The following is a 17,500-nucleotide window of genomic DNA, read 5'->3' on the forward strand; positions in this document are numbered from 1 at the left end:
AACACTATATAACACTATATAACACTATATAACACTATATAGAACTATATAACACTATATAACACTATATACCACTATATAGAACTATAACACTATATAACACTATATAACAATAACACTATAACACTATATAACACTATATAACACTATATAACACTATATACCACTATATAGAACTATAACACTATATAACACTATATAACACTATATAACACTATATAACACTATATAACACTATATAACACTATATAACACTATATAGAACTATAACACTATATAACACTATATAACACTATATAACACTATATAGAACTATAACACTATATAGAACTATAACACTATATAACACTATATAACACTATATACCACTATATAACACTATATAGAACTATAACACTATATAACACTATATAGAACTATAACACTATATACACTATAACACTATATAACACTATATAACCTATATAGAACTATATAACACTATATAACACTATTATAGAACTATAACACTATAACACTATATAACACTATATAACACTAATAAACACTATATAACACTATATACCACTATATAGAACTATAACACTATATAACACTATATAACACTATATAGAACTATAACACTATATAACACCATATAACACTATATAACACTATATAACATATATACCACTATATAGAACTATAACACTATATAACACTATATCACACTATATAACACTATATAACACTATATAGAACTATAACACTATATAGAAACTATATAGAACTATAACACTATATAACACTATATAGAACTATATAACACTATATAACACTATATAGAACTATAACACTATATAACACTATATAACACTATAGAACACTATATAACACTATATAGAACTATAACACTATATAACACTATATAACACTATAGAACACTATATAGAACTATAACACTATATAACACTATATAGAACTATATAGAACTATAACACTAATAACACTATATAGAACTATAACACTATATAACACTATATAACACTATATAGAACTATATAACACTATATAACACTATATAGAACTATAACACTATATAACACTACATAACACTATATAACACTATATAGAACTATAACACTATATAACCCTATATAACACTATATAACACTATATAACACTATATAGAACTGTATAACACTATATGGAACTATATAACACTATATAACACTATATAGAACTATATAACACTATATAACACTATATAACACTATATAGAACTATAACCCTATATAACACTATATAACACTATATAACACTATATAGAACTATAACACTATATAACACTATATAGAACTATAACACTATATAACACTATATAACACTATATAACACTATATAACACTATATAACACTATATAGAAACTATGACACTATATAACACTATATAACACTATATAACACTATATAGAACTATAAACACTATATAACACTATATAACACTATATAGAACTATAACACTATATAACACTATATAATATAACACTATATAACACTATATAGAACTATACACTATATAACACTATATAACACTATATAGAACTATATAACACTATATAACACTATATAACACTATATAAACACTATATAACACTATATAGAACTATAACACTATATAACCACTATATACCACTATATAACACTATATAACACTATATAACACTAATATAACACTATATAACACTATATTAACACTATATAGAACTATAACACTATATAACACTAATATAACACTATATAGAACTATAACACTATAACACTATAGAAACACTATATAGAACAATAACACTATGAACACTATATAACACATATAGAACTATAACACTATTAACACTATATACCACTATATAACACTATATAACACTATATAACACTATATAACACTATATAACACTATATAGAACTATAACACTATATAACATTTATAACACTATATAGAACTATAACACTATATAACACTATATAGAACTATAACACTATATAACACTATATAACACTATAAACACTATATAACACTATATAGAACTATAACACTATATAACACTATATAACACTATATACCACTATATAACACTATATAACACTATATAACACTATATAGAACTATACACTATATAACACTATATAACACTATATAACACTATATAACACTATAACACTATATAACACTATAGAAACTAGAACACTATATAACACTATATAACACTAGTATAACACTATATAGAACTATAACACTATATAACACTATATAACACTATATAACACTATATAACACTATAACACTATATAACACTATATAACACTATATAACACTATATAGAACTATATAACACTATATAACACTATATAACACTATATAACACTATATACCACTATATAACACTATATAACACTATATAACACTATATAGAACTATATAACACTATATAACACTATATAGAACTATAACACTATATAACACTATATAGAACTATAACACTATATAACACTATATAACACTATATAACACTATATAACACTATAACACTATATAACACTATATAGAACTATAACACTATATAACACTATATAACACTATATAGAACTATAACACTATATAACACTATATAACACTATATAACAACTATATAGAACTATAACACTATATAGAACTATAACACTATATGACACTATATAACACTATATACCACTATATAACACTATATAGAACTATAACACTATATAACACTATATAGAACTATACACTATATAACACTATAACACTATATACACTATATAACACTATATAGAACTATATAACACTATATAACACTATATAGAACTATAACACGATATAACACTATATAACACTATATAACACTATATAGAACTATATAACACTATATAACACTATATACCACTATATAACACTATATAACACTATATAGAACTATAATAACACTATATAACACTATATAGAACTATAACACTATATAGAACTATAACACTATATAGAACTATAACACTATATAACACTATATAACACTATATAACACTATATAACACTATATAACACTATATAGAACTATAACACTATATAGAACTATAACACTATATAACACTATATAACACTATATACCACTATATAACACTATATAGAACTATAACACTATATAACACTATATAGAACGATACCACTATATAACACTATAACACTTATACACTATATAACACTATATAGAACTATATAACACTATATAACACTATATAGAACTATAACACTATATAACACTATATAACACTATATAACACTATATAACACTATATAACACTATATACCACTATATAGAACTATAACACTATATAACACTATATAACACTATATAGAACTATAACACTATATAACACTATAATAACACTATATAGAACTATAACACTATATAACACATAACACTATATAACACTATATAACACTATATAACACTATATAACACTATATACCACTATATAGAACTATAACACTATATAACACTATATAACACTATATAACACTATATCACACTATATAACACTATATAACACTATATAGAACTATAACACTATATAGAACTATATAAACTATAACACTATATAACACTATATAGAACTATATAACACTATATAGAACTATATAGAACTATAACACTATATAACACTATATAGAACTATAACACTATATAACACTATATAACACTATAGAACACTATATAACACTATATAGAACTATAACACTATATAACACTATATAACACTAGATAACACTATAGAACACTATATAACACTATATAGAACTAATAACACTATATAACACTATATAACACTATAGAACACTATATAGAACTATAACACTATATAACACTATATAACACTATATAACACTATATAGAACTATAACACTATATAACACTATATAACACTATATAACACTGTATAACACTATATAGAACTATACAGAACTATATAACACTATATACCACTATTTAACACTATGTAACACTTAAATTAAAGACACCCCCTAAACACACACCCCTCCCATCAGGTTGGTTCAGCATAAGTGGTTGTAGACAGGGGAGCAGAGTGGAGCGCTGCAGAGGAGTAGGCAGGGTGACAGCTCCACACACACACACACACACACACACACACACACACACACACACACACCCACACCCACACCCACACCCACACACACACACACACACACACACACACACACACACACACACACACACACACTCCAGGGTAGAGTAGGCGGGGTGGGTGACAGGAGAGCTCAAAGACACTTGGTGACAGCTCCTCCCTGTTCCCTATCCACCAACAGCTGTTACTCTTTGCTCTAGCGTTTGATGTAGAAGAAGAAAAGTTTAACAGCAGGAAGGCCCAGACACATCTAGAGAGGAAAGGTTTAACACCAGGAAGGCCCAGACACATCTAGAGACGAAAGGTTTAACACCAGGAAGGCCCAGACACATCTAGAGAGGAAAGGTTTAACACCAGGAAGGCCCAGACACATCTAGAGAGGAAAGGTTTAACACCAGGAAGGCCCAGACACATCTAGAGAGGAAAGGTTTAACACCAGGAAGGCCCAGACACATCTAGAGAGGAAAGGTTTAACACCAGGAAGGCCCAGACACATCTAGAGAGGAAAGGTTTAACACCAGGAAGGCCCAGACACATCTAGAGAGGAAAGGTTTAACACCAGGAAGGCCCAGACACATCTAGAGAGGAAAGGTTTAACACCAGGAAGGCCCAGACACATCTAGAGATGAAATGTGCTTTAAGCATTGTACGAATAGACAGTATTCATACTAACAGTCGGCTGCCTGGCCTGTCATACAAACTGACACATCCACATCCACGTTTACTTACCACACATGAAATCCTCTATAATTTTTTTGTAAAACTATGTTTTTAGCAAGTGTGGAAATCAATAATCAAATTAAATAACGTTGCTATTCGTGCTAGCAGATGTGTCTAAATTATGCCAGATCGTCTCCAGGGAAGAACTACAGTGGATCTGAAGAGACTGGAAAACAGCTGTTGAGAATCAACATCATAACACACACATGTTCCAAAACACACACACACACACACACACACACACACACATACACACACACACACACACACACACACACACACACACACACACACACACACACACACACACACACATAGGCAGAATAATAACAACCATGTAGTGGAGAGGAGGAGAGGGGAGGAGAGGAGATGAAAGGAGGGGAGAGGAGAGGGGAGGAGAGGGGAGATGGGAGGAGAGGGGATGAAAGGAGGGGAGAGGAGGAGGAGGGGAGAGGAGGAGGAGAGGAGAGGAGAGAGAGGAGGAGAGAGGAGAGGATGGGAAAGGAGGGGAGAGGAGAGGAAATAGGGGAGAGGAGGAGGAGAGAGGAGAGGGGAGAAAAGAAGGGGAGAGGAAAGGGGAGGAGACAGGAAGGAGAGGAGAGGAGTGGAAAGGAGGGGAGAGGAGGAGGAGAAGGGAGAGGAAAGGGGAGGAGAGAGGAGATGGGAGGAGAGGGGATTAAAGGAGGGGAGAGGAGAGGGGATTAAAGGAGGGGAGAGGAGAGGGGAGGAGAGGAGAGGAGAGGAGAGGGGATTAAAGGAGGGGAGAGGAGAGGGGAGGAGAGGAAAGGAGAGGAGAAGAAAGGAGGGGAGAGGAGAGGGGAGTAATGGAGGGGAGAGGAGAGGGGAAGAAAGGAGGGGAGAGGAGAGGGGAAGAAAGGAGGGAGAGGAGAGGGGAGGAGATGGGAGTAAAGGAGGGAGAGGAGAGGAGAGGGGAGTAATGGAGGGGAGAGGAGAGGGAAGAAAGGAGGGGAGAGGAGAGGGGAGTAAAGGAGGGGAGAGGAGAGGGGAGGAGAGGGGAGAAAAGGAGGGAGAGGAGAGGGGAGTAGAGTGGATTAAAGGAGGGGAGAGGAGAGGGGAGTAAAGGATGGGAGAGGAGAGGGGAGGAAAGGGGGAGAGAGGAGAGGGGAGGAAAGGAGGGGAGAGGAGGGAGGAGGGGGAGAGCTGTCGAGTCCCTTTCCATACACACAGCCTAATGCAGACACACACACACACATTCACACACAACAGAAACACAGACGTGCACGCACACACACACACACACACACAAGCATGAACGCACACATACACACACCCAGGCTATGTGAAATATCAGGATTTGGACTAATTCTGAGTCAATCAAAGGAAATCTCTCAGAACTTCCAAGGACGGAAGGAAATCAGGACTTGGTACGAGAGATCTCAAATCCAACAAGTGTTATTATAGAGAGAGAGAGAGAGAGAGGAGAGAGAGAGAGAGAGAGAGAGAGAGAGAGAGAGAGAGAGAGACTGAGCTCCAATTCCTAACCTCCTGCCCAATGTATGACCATATTAGAGAGACATATTTCCCTCAGATTACAAAGATCCACAAAGAATTCGAAAACAAATCCAATTTTGAAAAACTCCCATATCTACTGGGTGAAATTCCACAGTGTGCCATCACAGCAGCAAGATTTGTGACCTGTTGCCACGAGAAAAGGGCAACCAGTGAAGAACAAACACCATTGTAAATACAACCCATATTTATGCTTATTTATTTGATCTTGTGTCCTTTAACCATTTGTACATTGTTACAACACTGTATATATATATATATAATATGACATTTGTAATGTCTTTATTGTTTTGAAACTTCAGTATGTGTAATGTTTACTGTCCATTTTTATTGTTTATTTCACTTTATATTTTCACTTTATATATTATCTACCTCACTTGCTTTGGCAATGTTAACACATGTTTCCCATGCCAATAACGCCCTTGAATTGAATTGAATTGAGAGAGAGAGAGGGAGAGACAGAGTGTGTGAACAGCATGGGGTATTGCTGACAGAGCCCACCATAAGAGACAGGTGGGACACGAAGATGTAGTCATGGCAACCCCCTCGGGTGTGTCTGTGTGTGTGTGTGTGTGTGTGTGTGTGTGTGTGTGTGTGTGTGTGTGTGTGTGTGTGTGTGTGTGTGTGTGTGTATGTGTGTGTGTGTGTGTGTGTGTGTCTGTGTGTGTATGTGTGTGTGTGTGTGTGTGTGTCTGTGTGTGTGTGTGTTTGTGTGTGTGTGTGTGTGTGTGTGTGTGTATGTGTGTGTGTGTGTGTGTGTGTCTGTGTGTGTGTGTGTCTGTGTGTGTGTGTGTCTGTGTGTGTATGTGTGTATGTGTGTGTGTGTCTGTGTGTGTGTGTCTGTGTGTGTGTGTGTGTGTGTGTGTGTGTGTGTGTGTGTGTGTGTGTGTGTCTGCCTGTGTGTGTGTGTGTGTGTGTGTATGTGTGTGTGTGTTTGTGTGTGTGTGTCGCTTGTTCGTACCCCACCTCCTTCACACACACACACACACACACACACACACACACACACACACACACACACACACACACACACACACACACACACACACACACACACACACACACACATACATACATACACACACACACACACACACACACACACACACATACACACACACAAACACACACACACAGACACACACACACACACACACACATACACACACAGACACACACACACACACACACATACACACACAGACACACACACACAGACACACACACACACACACACACACACACACACACACACATACACACACAGACACACACACACACCTAACAGGCCTTTTGGAAGCTCAGCTACAAGGGGGTAATTAACACCTGAACACAAGTTTAGGTGAGGAGAGAGACGCTCGTTTGTGGAGGGAAATAATTCAAACGTAATTCATGTAACATTTCAAACTACAATAAAACTGTGGAAGATGTGAACGGCTTGATTTAGATTGTCGACGTACTAAAATAGGACCGTAAAGAGAAGTTCCTGTGAAAATATACTAAAGACTGTGTTCCATGTGGTTTGGCTGTGAGGAGGAAGACAGACGAACAGGATGTTATGAACGGCTCCCCTCACACGCAGGTCGCCCTTCTCCATGACCCCATGACCCCTCAGTAACTAGATCCCAGACAGAATGCCGTTCACAAGAACTGAGGGCTTTCCATTGTGTGTGTGTGTGTGTGTGTATATGTGTGTGTGTGTGTGTGTGTGTGTGTGTGTGTGTGTGTGTGTGTGTGTGTGTGTGTGTGTGTGTGTGTGTGTGTGTGTGTGTGTGTGTGTGTGTGTGTGTGTGTGTGTGTGTGTGTTTGTCAAGGTTTCCGGCTTTAGGACGATAAAAAAATGAAAAGCAGATAAATAAATCTGTTGTTGGTCAAAAAAGAGAGAGAGAAAAAAAATATCCCGTTGCAAGAGAATCTTTTTTATTCATTGATACCAGTCAATGTGAATACACTTCACCGTCATGCTTATCGGTCCATCATTTGTTTAATGTAATATAATTAAATTGGCCTGTGTATTTTCGTTGTTAGTCATCATGTATCTTATTTATCCAACACAACTATCACTCGCACACAGTCTACAGCGCAGAGACTATTCTGAGAGGCATTTCTCCCCGCAGCTCCTCGGCAGGTTGCTGCTGGAGTAAAACATGTGTTTCACTGCGCAACTATTCTAAATGCAATCACATGTTAAACACATTTCTAAATGCAATCACATGTTAAACACATGTCTAAATGCAATCACATGTTAAACACATTTCTAAATGCAATCACGTTAAACACATTTCTAAATGCAATCACATGTTAAACACATTTCTAAATGCAATCACATGTTAAACACATTTCTAAATGCAATCACATGTTAAACACATTTCTAAATGCAATCACATGTTAAAAACATTTTTTGTGCACGATTTAAAGAAACAAAATATATAGTTTCTATTTCTCTACTGCCAATTGAAGCTTGCCTCACATTCACCATTCACCAGTCACCAGTCACCAGTCACCATTCACCAGTCACCAGTCACCATTCACCATTCACCAGTCACCATTCACCGTTCACCAGTCACCAGTCACCGTTCACCATTCACCGTTCACCATTCACCAGTCACCGTTCACCAGTCACCCTTCACCATTCACCAGTCACCATTCACCATTCCCCATTCCCCAGTCACCGTTCACCATTCACCATTCACCAGTCACCCTTCACCATTCACCGTTCACCAGTCAACATTCACCATTCACCATTCACCCTTCACCATTCACCATTCACCGTTCACCATTCACCGTTCACCAGTCACCATTCACCAGTCACTGTTCACCATTCACCAGTCACCATTCACCATTCACCAGTCACCATTCACCATTCCCCATTCCCCAGTCACCATTCACCAGCCACCATTCACCGTTCACCGTTCACCATTCACCAGTCACCCTTCACCATTCACCAGTCATCATCCACCAGTCACCGTTCACCAGTCACCATTCACCATTCACCAGTCACCATTCACCAGTCACCGTTCACCGTTCACCATTCACCAGTCACCCTTCACCATTCACTGTTCACCGTTCACCATTCACCAGTCACCCTTCACCATTCACCAGTCATCATCCACCAGTCACCGTTCACCAGTCACCATTCACCATTCACCAGTCACCATTCACCAGTCACCGTTCACCGTTCACCATTCACCAGTCACCCTTCACCATTCACCATTCACCATTCACCATTCACCAGTCACCGTTCACCATTCACCAGTCACCATTCAAGTGCAGGCAACAGGCAATCAGCACCAGACACCACGTTGCACCGTGAGCAGGAAGGCAGTAGGCATTTTGAAAACATACTTAATGTTTTATTTTATTTTAATATTATGAGGTATGTCCTTGCTTCAAAAGAAGCTTATAGGCAAAATCCCACCATTGAGAATGTGGAGCCAATTATTTTATAAAGACATCATAGGTGGCCCATGAGTTTCCAGTTTGCGGACCATTTATCCTACCATTTATTTATCCTACCATTTATTTATCCTAACATTTATTCTACCATTTATCCTATCATTTATCCTACCATGTATTTATCCTACCATTTATTGATCCTACCATTAGTCAATCCTACCATGAATTTATTCTACCATGTATTTATCCTACCATTTATTTATCCTACCATTTATCCTACCATTTATTTATCCTTCCATTAAATCTACCATTTATTTATCCTACCATTTATTCTACCAATTATTTATCATACCATTATCCTACCATGTATTTATCCTACCATTTATTGATCCTACCATTGATCCTACCATTAATCAATCATACCATGAATTTATCCTACCATTATCCTACCATTTATTTATCCTACATGTATCCTAACATTTATTCTGCCATTTATTTATCCTACCATTTATTTATCCTACCATTTATTTATCATACCATGTATCCTACCATTTATTTATCCTACCATTTATCCTACCATTTATCCTACCATTTATTTATCCTACCATTTATCCTACCATTTATCCTACCATTTATTTATCCTACCATTTATCCTACCATTCATCCTACCATTTATTTATCATACCATTTATCCTACCATTTATCCTACCATTTATTTATCCTACCATTTATCCTACCATTTATTTATCCTACCATTTATCCTACTATTTATTTATCCTACCATTTATTTATCATACCATTTATCCTACCATTTATTTATCATACCATTTATCCTACCATTTATTTATCCTACCATTCAGTTACAATTTGTTTATGTGTATTTATTTGTGGAACAATTTAATTTCAATAATAATGTTTTTTTGTTTGTTTCTCAAAATCATTGTCACGTGGTTAACCATAAAACTGTGAATTAAAAATAAAAATATCTACAAGTTGAAAGTTAACCCATGAGACGTCACAACGTGATGTGTTAAAAAAAAAAACTGTTCCTAACACTTCCATGGAGCAGCCCGGCAGGTACTTATACACACGCTCAGGTGACCACATTGACTCCAAACAAGAGACAATGAAAACATTTACAAATCTTCTAAATAATAGGTATTAAATAAACCCCCCCCCAAAAAAAAAATTTGCAAGTGTAGCAGGTTGTGAACTCTGTAAAAACCGTTTCCACTCCAGATACAGGAGTTAACATAAACTAATGTAACCAAATGACAGGGATTATCTACTGGTGACACTTATATCATTGAGAATTGATCAAAATGAAACGAATGAAACAATGAAACAATGAATGACAGAACTGGTGGGAGACAGCAGAGCCCTTCTGGAGAGAGACACTGGCTTATATCATCACCACACAGCCCTCCCCCTTCTTCTTGTCTAAACATTTTAAATTATACTCAAGCTAACATTATCTTCACACATATTTTACATGTTTTTAACTGACAGCCACAACTCAATAATCAGCTAGGCCTGTTGCCATGCGCGCTGGCCAAACTGTGGGCTTACCCAACAGGCATAGGCCTACGAGCTATGTGATTTGAAAAAAATATTTTATTATTTTAAATAAGCTAATGATCCTCGATTCCTCTGTGGCTAAGTCAGGCTATCTGGTGTAGTATTTTGGACGGATTTGATTTATTTATGTATGTTTCCATTTACTTCCCTATTAGATCCACCACTATGTCATCTCTCTCCTGTTCTATTGGATCCACCACTATGTCATCTCTCTCCTGTTCTATTGGATCCACCACTATATCATCTCTGTCCTGTTCTATTAGACCCACCACTATATCATCTCTCTCCTGTTCTATTGGATCCACCACTATATCATCTCTGTCCTGTTCTATTAGACCCACCACTATGTCATCTCTCTCCTGTTCTATTAGACCCACCACTATGTCATCTCTCTCCTGTTCTATTGGATCCACCACTATGTCATCTCTCTCCTGTTCTATTAGACCCACCACTATGTCATCTCTCTCCTGTTCTATTAGACCCACCACTATGTCATCTCTCTCCTGTTCTATTGGATCCACCACTATGTCATCTCTCTCCTGTTCTATTAGACCCACCACTATGTCATCTCTCTCCTGTTCTATTAGACCCACCACTATGTCATCTCTCTCCTGTTCTATTGGATCCACCACTATGTCATCTCTCTCCTGTTCTATTGGATCCACCACTATGTCATCTCTCTCCTGTTCTATTGGATCCACCACTATGTCATCTCTGTCCTGTTCTATTAGATCCACCACTATGTCATCTCTCTCCTGTTCTATTAGATCCACCACTATGTCATCTCTCTCCTGTTCTATTAGATCCACCACTATGTCATCTCTCTCCTGTTCTATTGGATCCACCACTATGTCATCTCTCTCCTGTTCTATTGGACCCACCACTATGTCATCTCTCTCCTGTTCTATTGGTTTTCATATCAACTTTCTTTCATCATCCAGTAGCTAAAGGCACAATCCTAGTCATATTAGCAACTCATGCTAGTTGATGATAATGCTAGTCATATTAGCATCCCGTGCTAGTTGATGATAATGCTAGTCATATTAGCATCCCATGCTAGTTGATGATAATGCTAGTCATATTAGCATCCCATGCTAGTTGATGATAATCCTAGTCAAACTAGCAACCCATGCTAGTTGATAATAATGCTAGTCATATTAGCATCCCATGCTAGTTGATGATAATGCTAGTCATATTAGCATCCCATGCTAGTTGATGATAATGCTAGTCATATTAGCATCCCATGCTAGTTGATGATAATGCTAGTCATATTATTGGTCAGTCACTACCACTAGCACAGGTATTACCTAAGCCTGAGCCCATGTTAGTCGGTCACTACCACTAGGACATGCATTACCTCAGCCTGAGCCCATGTTAGTCGGTCACTACCACTAGGACAGGTAATACCTCAGCCTGAGCCCATGTTAGTCGGTCACTACCACTAGGACATGTAATACCTCAGCCTGAGCCCATGTTAGTCGGTCACTAACACTAGGACAGATAATACCTCAGCCTGAGCCCATGTTAGTCGGTCACTACCACTAGGACAGGTAATACCTAAGCCTGAGCCCATGTTAGTCGGTCACTACCACTAGTACAGGTATTACCTCAGCCTGAGCCCATGACAAGAACAGATTTTAGGAGGCATAATAGAAATGTAGTTAATAGTATGTCAGTAATAGTATGTCAGTAATAGTATATCAGTATGTCAGTAATAGTATGTCAGTAATAGTATATCAGTATGTCAGTAATAGTATGTCAGTAATAGTATGTCAGTAATAGTATATCAGTAATATTATATCAGTAATAGTATGTCAGTAATAGTATATCAGTAATAGTATGTCAGTATGTCAGTAATAGTATGCCAGTAATAGTATATCAGTAATAGTATATCAGCACGTGGAAAGGCAACCTTGTTTTGTACTGTTTTAGAGCTAGTGTACAGTACTGTAGGAGAGAGAGAGAGACAGAGAGAGCTGAAGGACATGGGCACAGAGGGGAAGGCCAAGCTTCATCCCCATGCCAACGACAGTGCAAGTTCTATCTCCATGCCAACGACAGGCCAAGTTCTGTCCCCGTGCCAACGACACATGACAGGAAACAGGACTGAGGAAGGTGGATGTTCAGAATTCCAAAGTAAATGTGATGCTGTATTTACTCAGAGCCCATTTGAAGAGCAACTCACAAAATGTTTCATCCTCAAATTATCTATTCAGTATTATAGACTGGGTGGTTCGAGCCCTGAGTGCTGATTGGCTGACAGCCATGGTATACCACGGGTATGACAAAACATTCATTTTTACATTTTTTACATATATATATATTTTTATATTTTAAAAATATATATTTCACCTTTATTTAACCAGGTAGGCTAGTTGAGAACACCTTTATTTAATCAGGTAGTCTAGTTGAGAACAAGTTCTCATTTGCAATTGCGACCTGACCAAGATAAAGCAAAGCAGTTCGACACATACAACAACACAGAGTTACACATGGAGTAAAACAAACATACAGTCAATCTATATACGATGTGAGCAAATGAGGTGAGATAAGGGAGGTAAGGCAATAAATAGGCCATGGTGGAGAAGCAATTAAACACTGGAATGGTAGATGTGTAGTAAATATATATATGTACATACATACATATATATATATATATGGCCAATATACCACGGCTAAGGTGTTTGTCCTGGCACTCCGCGTTGCGTTGTGCCTAAGAACAGCCCTTAGCCGTGGTATATTGGCCATATACCACACCTCCCCGGGCTTTATTGCTTAATCTATTTACCTGATGACACCCGTGTAGGTTGGAGTCTCTTCCATAGGAGTAGGATCCTCTCTCCGTTTTACCTGGGTAGAGAGGAGACAGAAAGACAATGAACACTTCTTTTCCTCAACAATAGGACGGAAAAACCTTCTAAACTGCCCCCATGTCTCGTACAAAACTTTAAAGGGTAGGTATCATCATAACCCAACAGGAAACACAGAGACGACCCAAACCCCAACAGCGTTTGCTAGCGACGTGACGTGATTCTCTAGCTCTGCTGTGTGTATAACGTAGAAAACGTGCTATCGTGCTTCAGCATTACATTTCCAGGCAGCACTATACCACACCAAAACAGACATCTGTAATGCTACAGAAACTCTCTCACACACACGCACACGCACGCACGCACACACACACACACCCACACACACACCCACACACACACACACACACACACACACACACACACACACACACACACACACACACACACACACACACACACACACTGCACTATGTGCTATAAGATTTGGGTTCTCACATTTACATTTACATCTTAAGACGTTTGTACAATGTATGAAATAAAGTATAAAGTATCTATATTGAACTAAAATATAAACACAATATGTAAAGTGTTGGCCCCGTGTTTCATGAGCTGAAATAAAAGATCCCAGAAATGTTCCATAGACACAAAAAGCTTATTTGTCTAAAATGTTGTGAACAAATGTGTTTACATCCCAGTTAGTGAGCATTTCTCCTTTGCCAAGATAATCCATCCACCTGACAGGTGTGGCATATCAAGAAGCTGATTAAACAGCATGATCATTACACAGGTGCACCTTGTGCTGGGGACAATAAAAGGCTACTCTAAAAATGTGCAGTTTTGTCACCCAACACAATGCCACAGATGTGTCATGTTTTCAGGGAGCATGCAATTGGCATGCTGACCGCAGGAATGTCCACCAGAGTTGTTGCCAGGTGATTTAATGTTAATTTCTCTACCATAAACTGCCTCCAATGTCGTTTTAGAGAATTTGTCCAACTGGCCTCACAACCTTGTCCAATGACAACATCCTCCCAGCACCTAGCTAGCTACCTAATGTTAGGCTCTGTGTATTTAACTTGTATTTGGCTTGCTAAATACACAGCTACATAAATAGGTAAACTAGCCTATTACCCACATTATGACTGACTTGTGATCATTGTCCATGCTAGTTTGATAGCGTTGTCATTTCCAGCCCTGGTTAGATTCATCTGTTTTTTTGTCCAAAATATTGAGTCATTGAAACTGAGGAGCTCGATTGGCAAATGGATGGAAGCAAACAACAAACGAAGCCAGCTGTGATATTACCTTTATTTAACCAGGCAAGTCAGTTAAGAACAAATTCTTATTTTCAATGACAGCCTAGGAACAGTGGGTTAACTGCCTGTTCAGGCGCAGAACGACAGATTTGTACCTTGTCAGCTTGGGGGTTTGAACTTGCAACCTTGACGGTTACTAGTCTAACACTCTAACCACTAGGCTACCCTGCCGCCCCAACCTGGTAACAATATGTTTTGGACTACCAAGAACTATATTGATGAATTATAGTAATCATACATTGAACGACATCCATCTATTCTACCAACAATGCCTTAGTCAATGAACGTTGAGTCACATAGAACCTATTTTTAAAACCTCTTATAAAGTTTGTGTTGCATCATAAACTGGGAATATGATATACTGTATTTATTTTAACCAAGTAGCCATTAAACATTACATAGTGACTGATGGACAAGGAGAGGACTAACACTCCAGTTCTCAACACACACACACACCAATAATAGTGTTAATTATAGGGCCAGGCCATTGTAGGCTGGATTACAGCTATACCAGACACAAACACACCATACAGACGCTGTACACACACACACACCAACACCGTACACATATACACACGCCACACACAATGAAATATCTGTTGAGACCATCATGAAATAACTGTTGAGACCATCATGAAATAACTGTTGAGAACATCATGAAATAACTGTTGAGACCATCATGAAACAACTGTTGAGACCATCATGAAATAACTGTTGAGACCATCATGAAATAACTGTTGAGACCATCATGAAATAACTGTTGAGACCATCATGAAATAACTGTTGAGACCATCATGAAATAACTGTTGAGACCATCATGAAATAACTGTTGAGACCATCATGAAATAACTGTTGAGACCATCATGAAATAACTGTTGAGACCATCATGAAATAACTGTTGAGACCATCATGAAATAACTGTTGAGACCATCATGAAATAACTGTTGAGACCATCATGAAATAACTGTTGAGAACATCATGAAATAACTGTTGAGACCTTATGAAATATCTGTTGAGAAATGGACCAACTTGCCCCCTTAAAAATTATGAACACTATTAAGTTATTAACATTAGTAAAAGTAACATATAAAACTAGAGAAACCTTGTTATTAATGTTTGCTGCATATCAGACGTAAAAATGATACTGAAAAGCGTGTTGTGTCACATACAACACGGAAGGATACTACAAAGCGTGTTGTGTCACATACAACACAGAAGGATACTACAAAGCGTGTTGTGTCACATACAACACGGAAGGATACTACAAAGCGTGTTGTGTCACATACAACACGGAAGGATACTACAAAGCGTGTTGTGTCACATACAACACGGAAGGATACTACAAAGCGTGTTGTGTCACATACAACACGGAAGGATACTACAAAGCGTGTTGTGTCACATACAACACGGAAGGATACTACAAAGCGTGTTGTGTCACATACAACACGGAAGGATACTACAAAGCGTGTTGTGTCACATACAACACGGAAGGATACTACAAAGCGTGTTGTGTCACATACAACACGGAAGGATACTACAAAGCGTGTTGTGTCACATACAACACGGAAGGATACTACAAAGCGTGTTGTGTCACATACAACACGGAAGGATACTACAAAGCGTGTTGTGTCACATACAACACGGAAGGATACTACAAAGCGTGTTGTGTCACATACAACACGGAAGGATACTACAAAGCGTGTTGTGTCACATACAACACGGAAGGATACTACAAAGCGTGTTGTGTCACATACAACACGGAAGGATACTACAAAGCGTGTTGTGTCACATACAACACGGAAGGATACTACAAAGCGTGTTGTGTCACATACAACACGGAAGGATACTACAAAGCGTGTTGTGTCACATACAACACGGAAGGATACTACAAAGCGTGTTGTGTCACATACAACACGGAAGGATACTACAAACATGTTTCATAAAGATCGT

The 17,500-nt window shown here is 37.4% G+C and overlaps 1 protein-coding gene across 4 annotated transcripts in view; it reads right to left on the reverse strand.

Moving 5' to 3' along the window:
• Positions 1–17,500, reverse strand: part of LOC109879714 (transcription factor 4) — a 351,270-nt gene that overhangs the window by 152,260 nt on the left and 181,510 nt on the right. For all 4 annotated transcript variants that reach the window (XM_031826057.1, XM_031826058.1, XM_031826059.1 and 1 more), the window contains exon 7: positions 14,210–14,271. In XM_031826057.1, the coding sequence (XP_031681917.1) occupies positions 14,210–14,244 (35 nt within the window). In that variant the 5' untranslated portion in view covers positions 14,245–14,271. The remainder of the gene's footprint in view (positions 1–14,209; positions 14,272–17,500) is intronic.

This window comes from Oncorhynchus kisutch, linkage group LG6 (assembly GCF_002021735.2).
Source record: "Oncorhynchus kisutch isolate 150728-3 linkage group LG6, Okis_V2, whole genome shotgun sequence".
NCBI classification, from domain to species: Eukaryota; Metazoa; Chordata; class Actinopteri; order Salmoniformes; family Salmonidae; genus Oncorhynchus; species Oncorhynchus kisutch.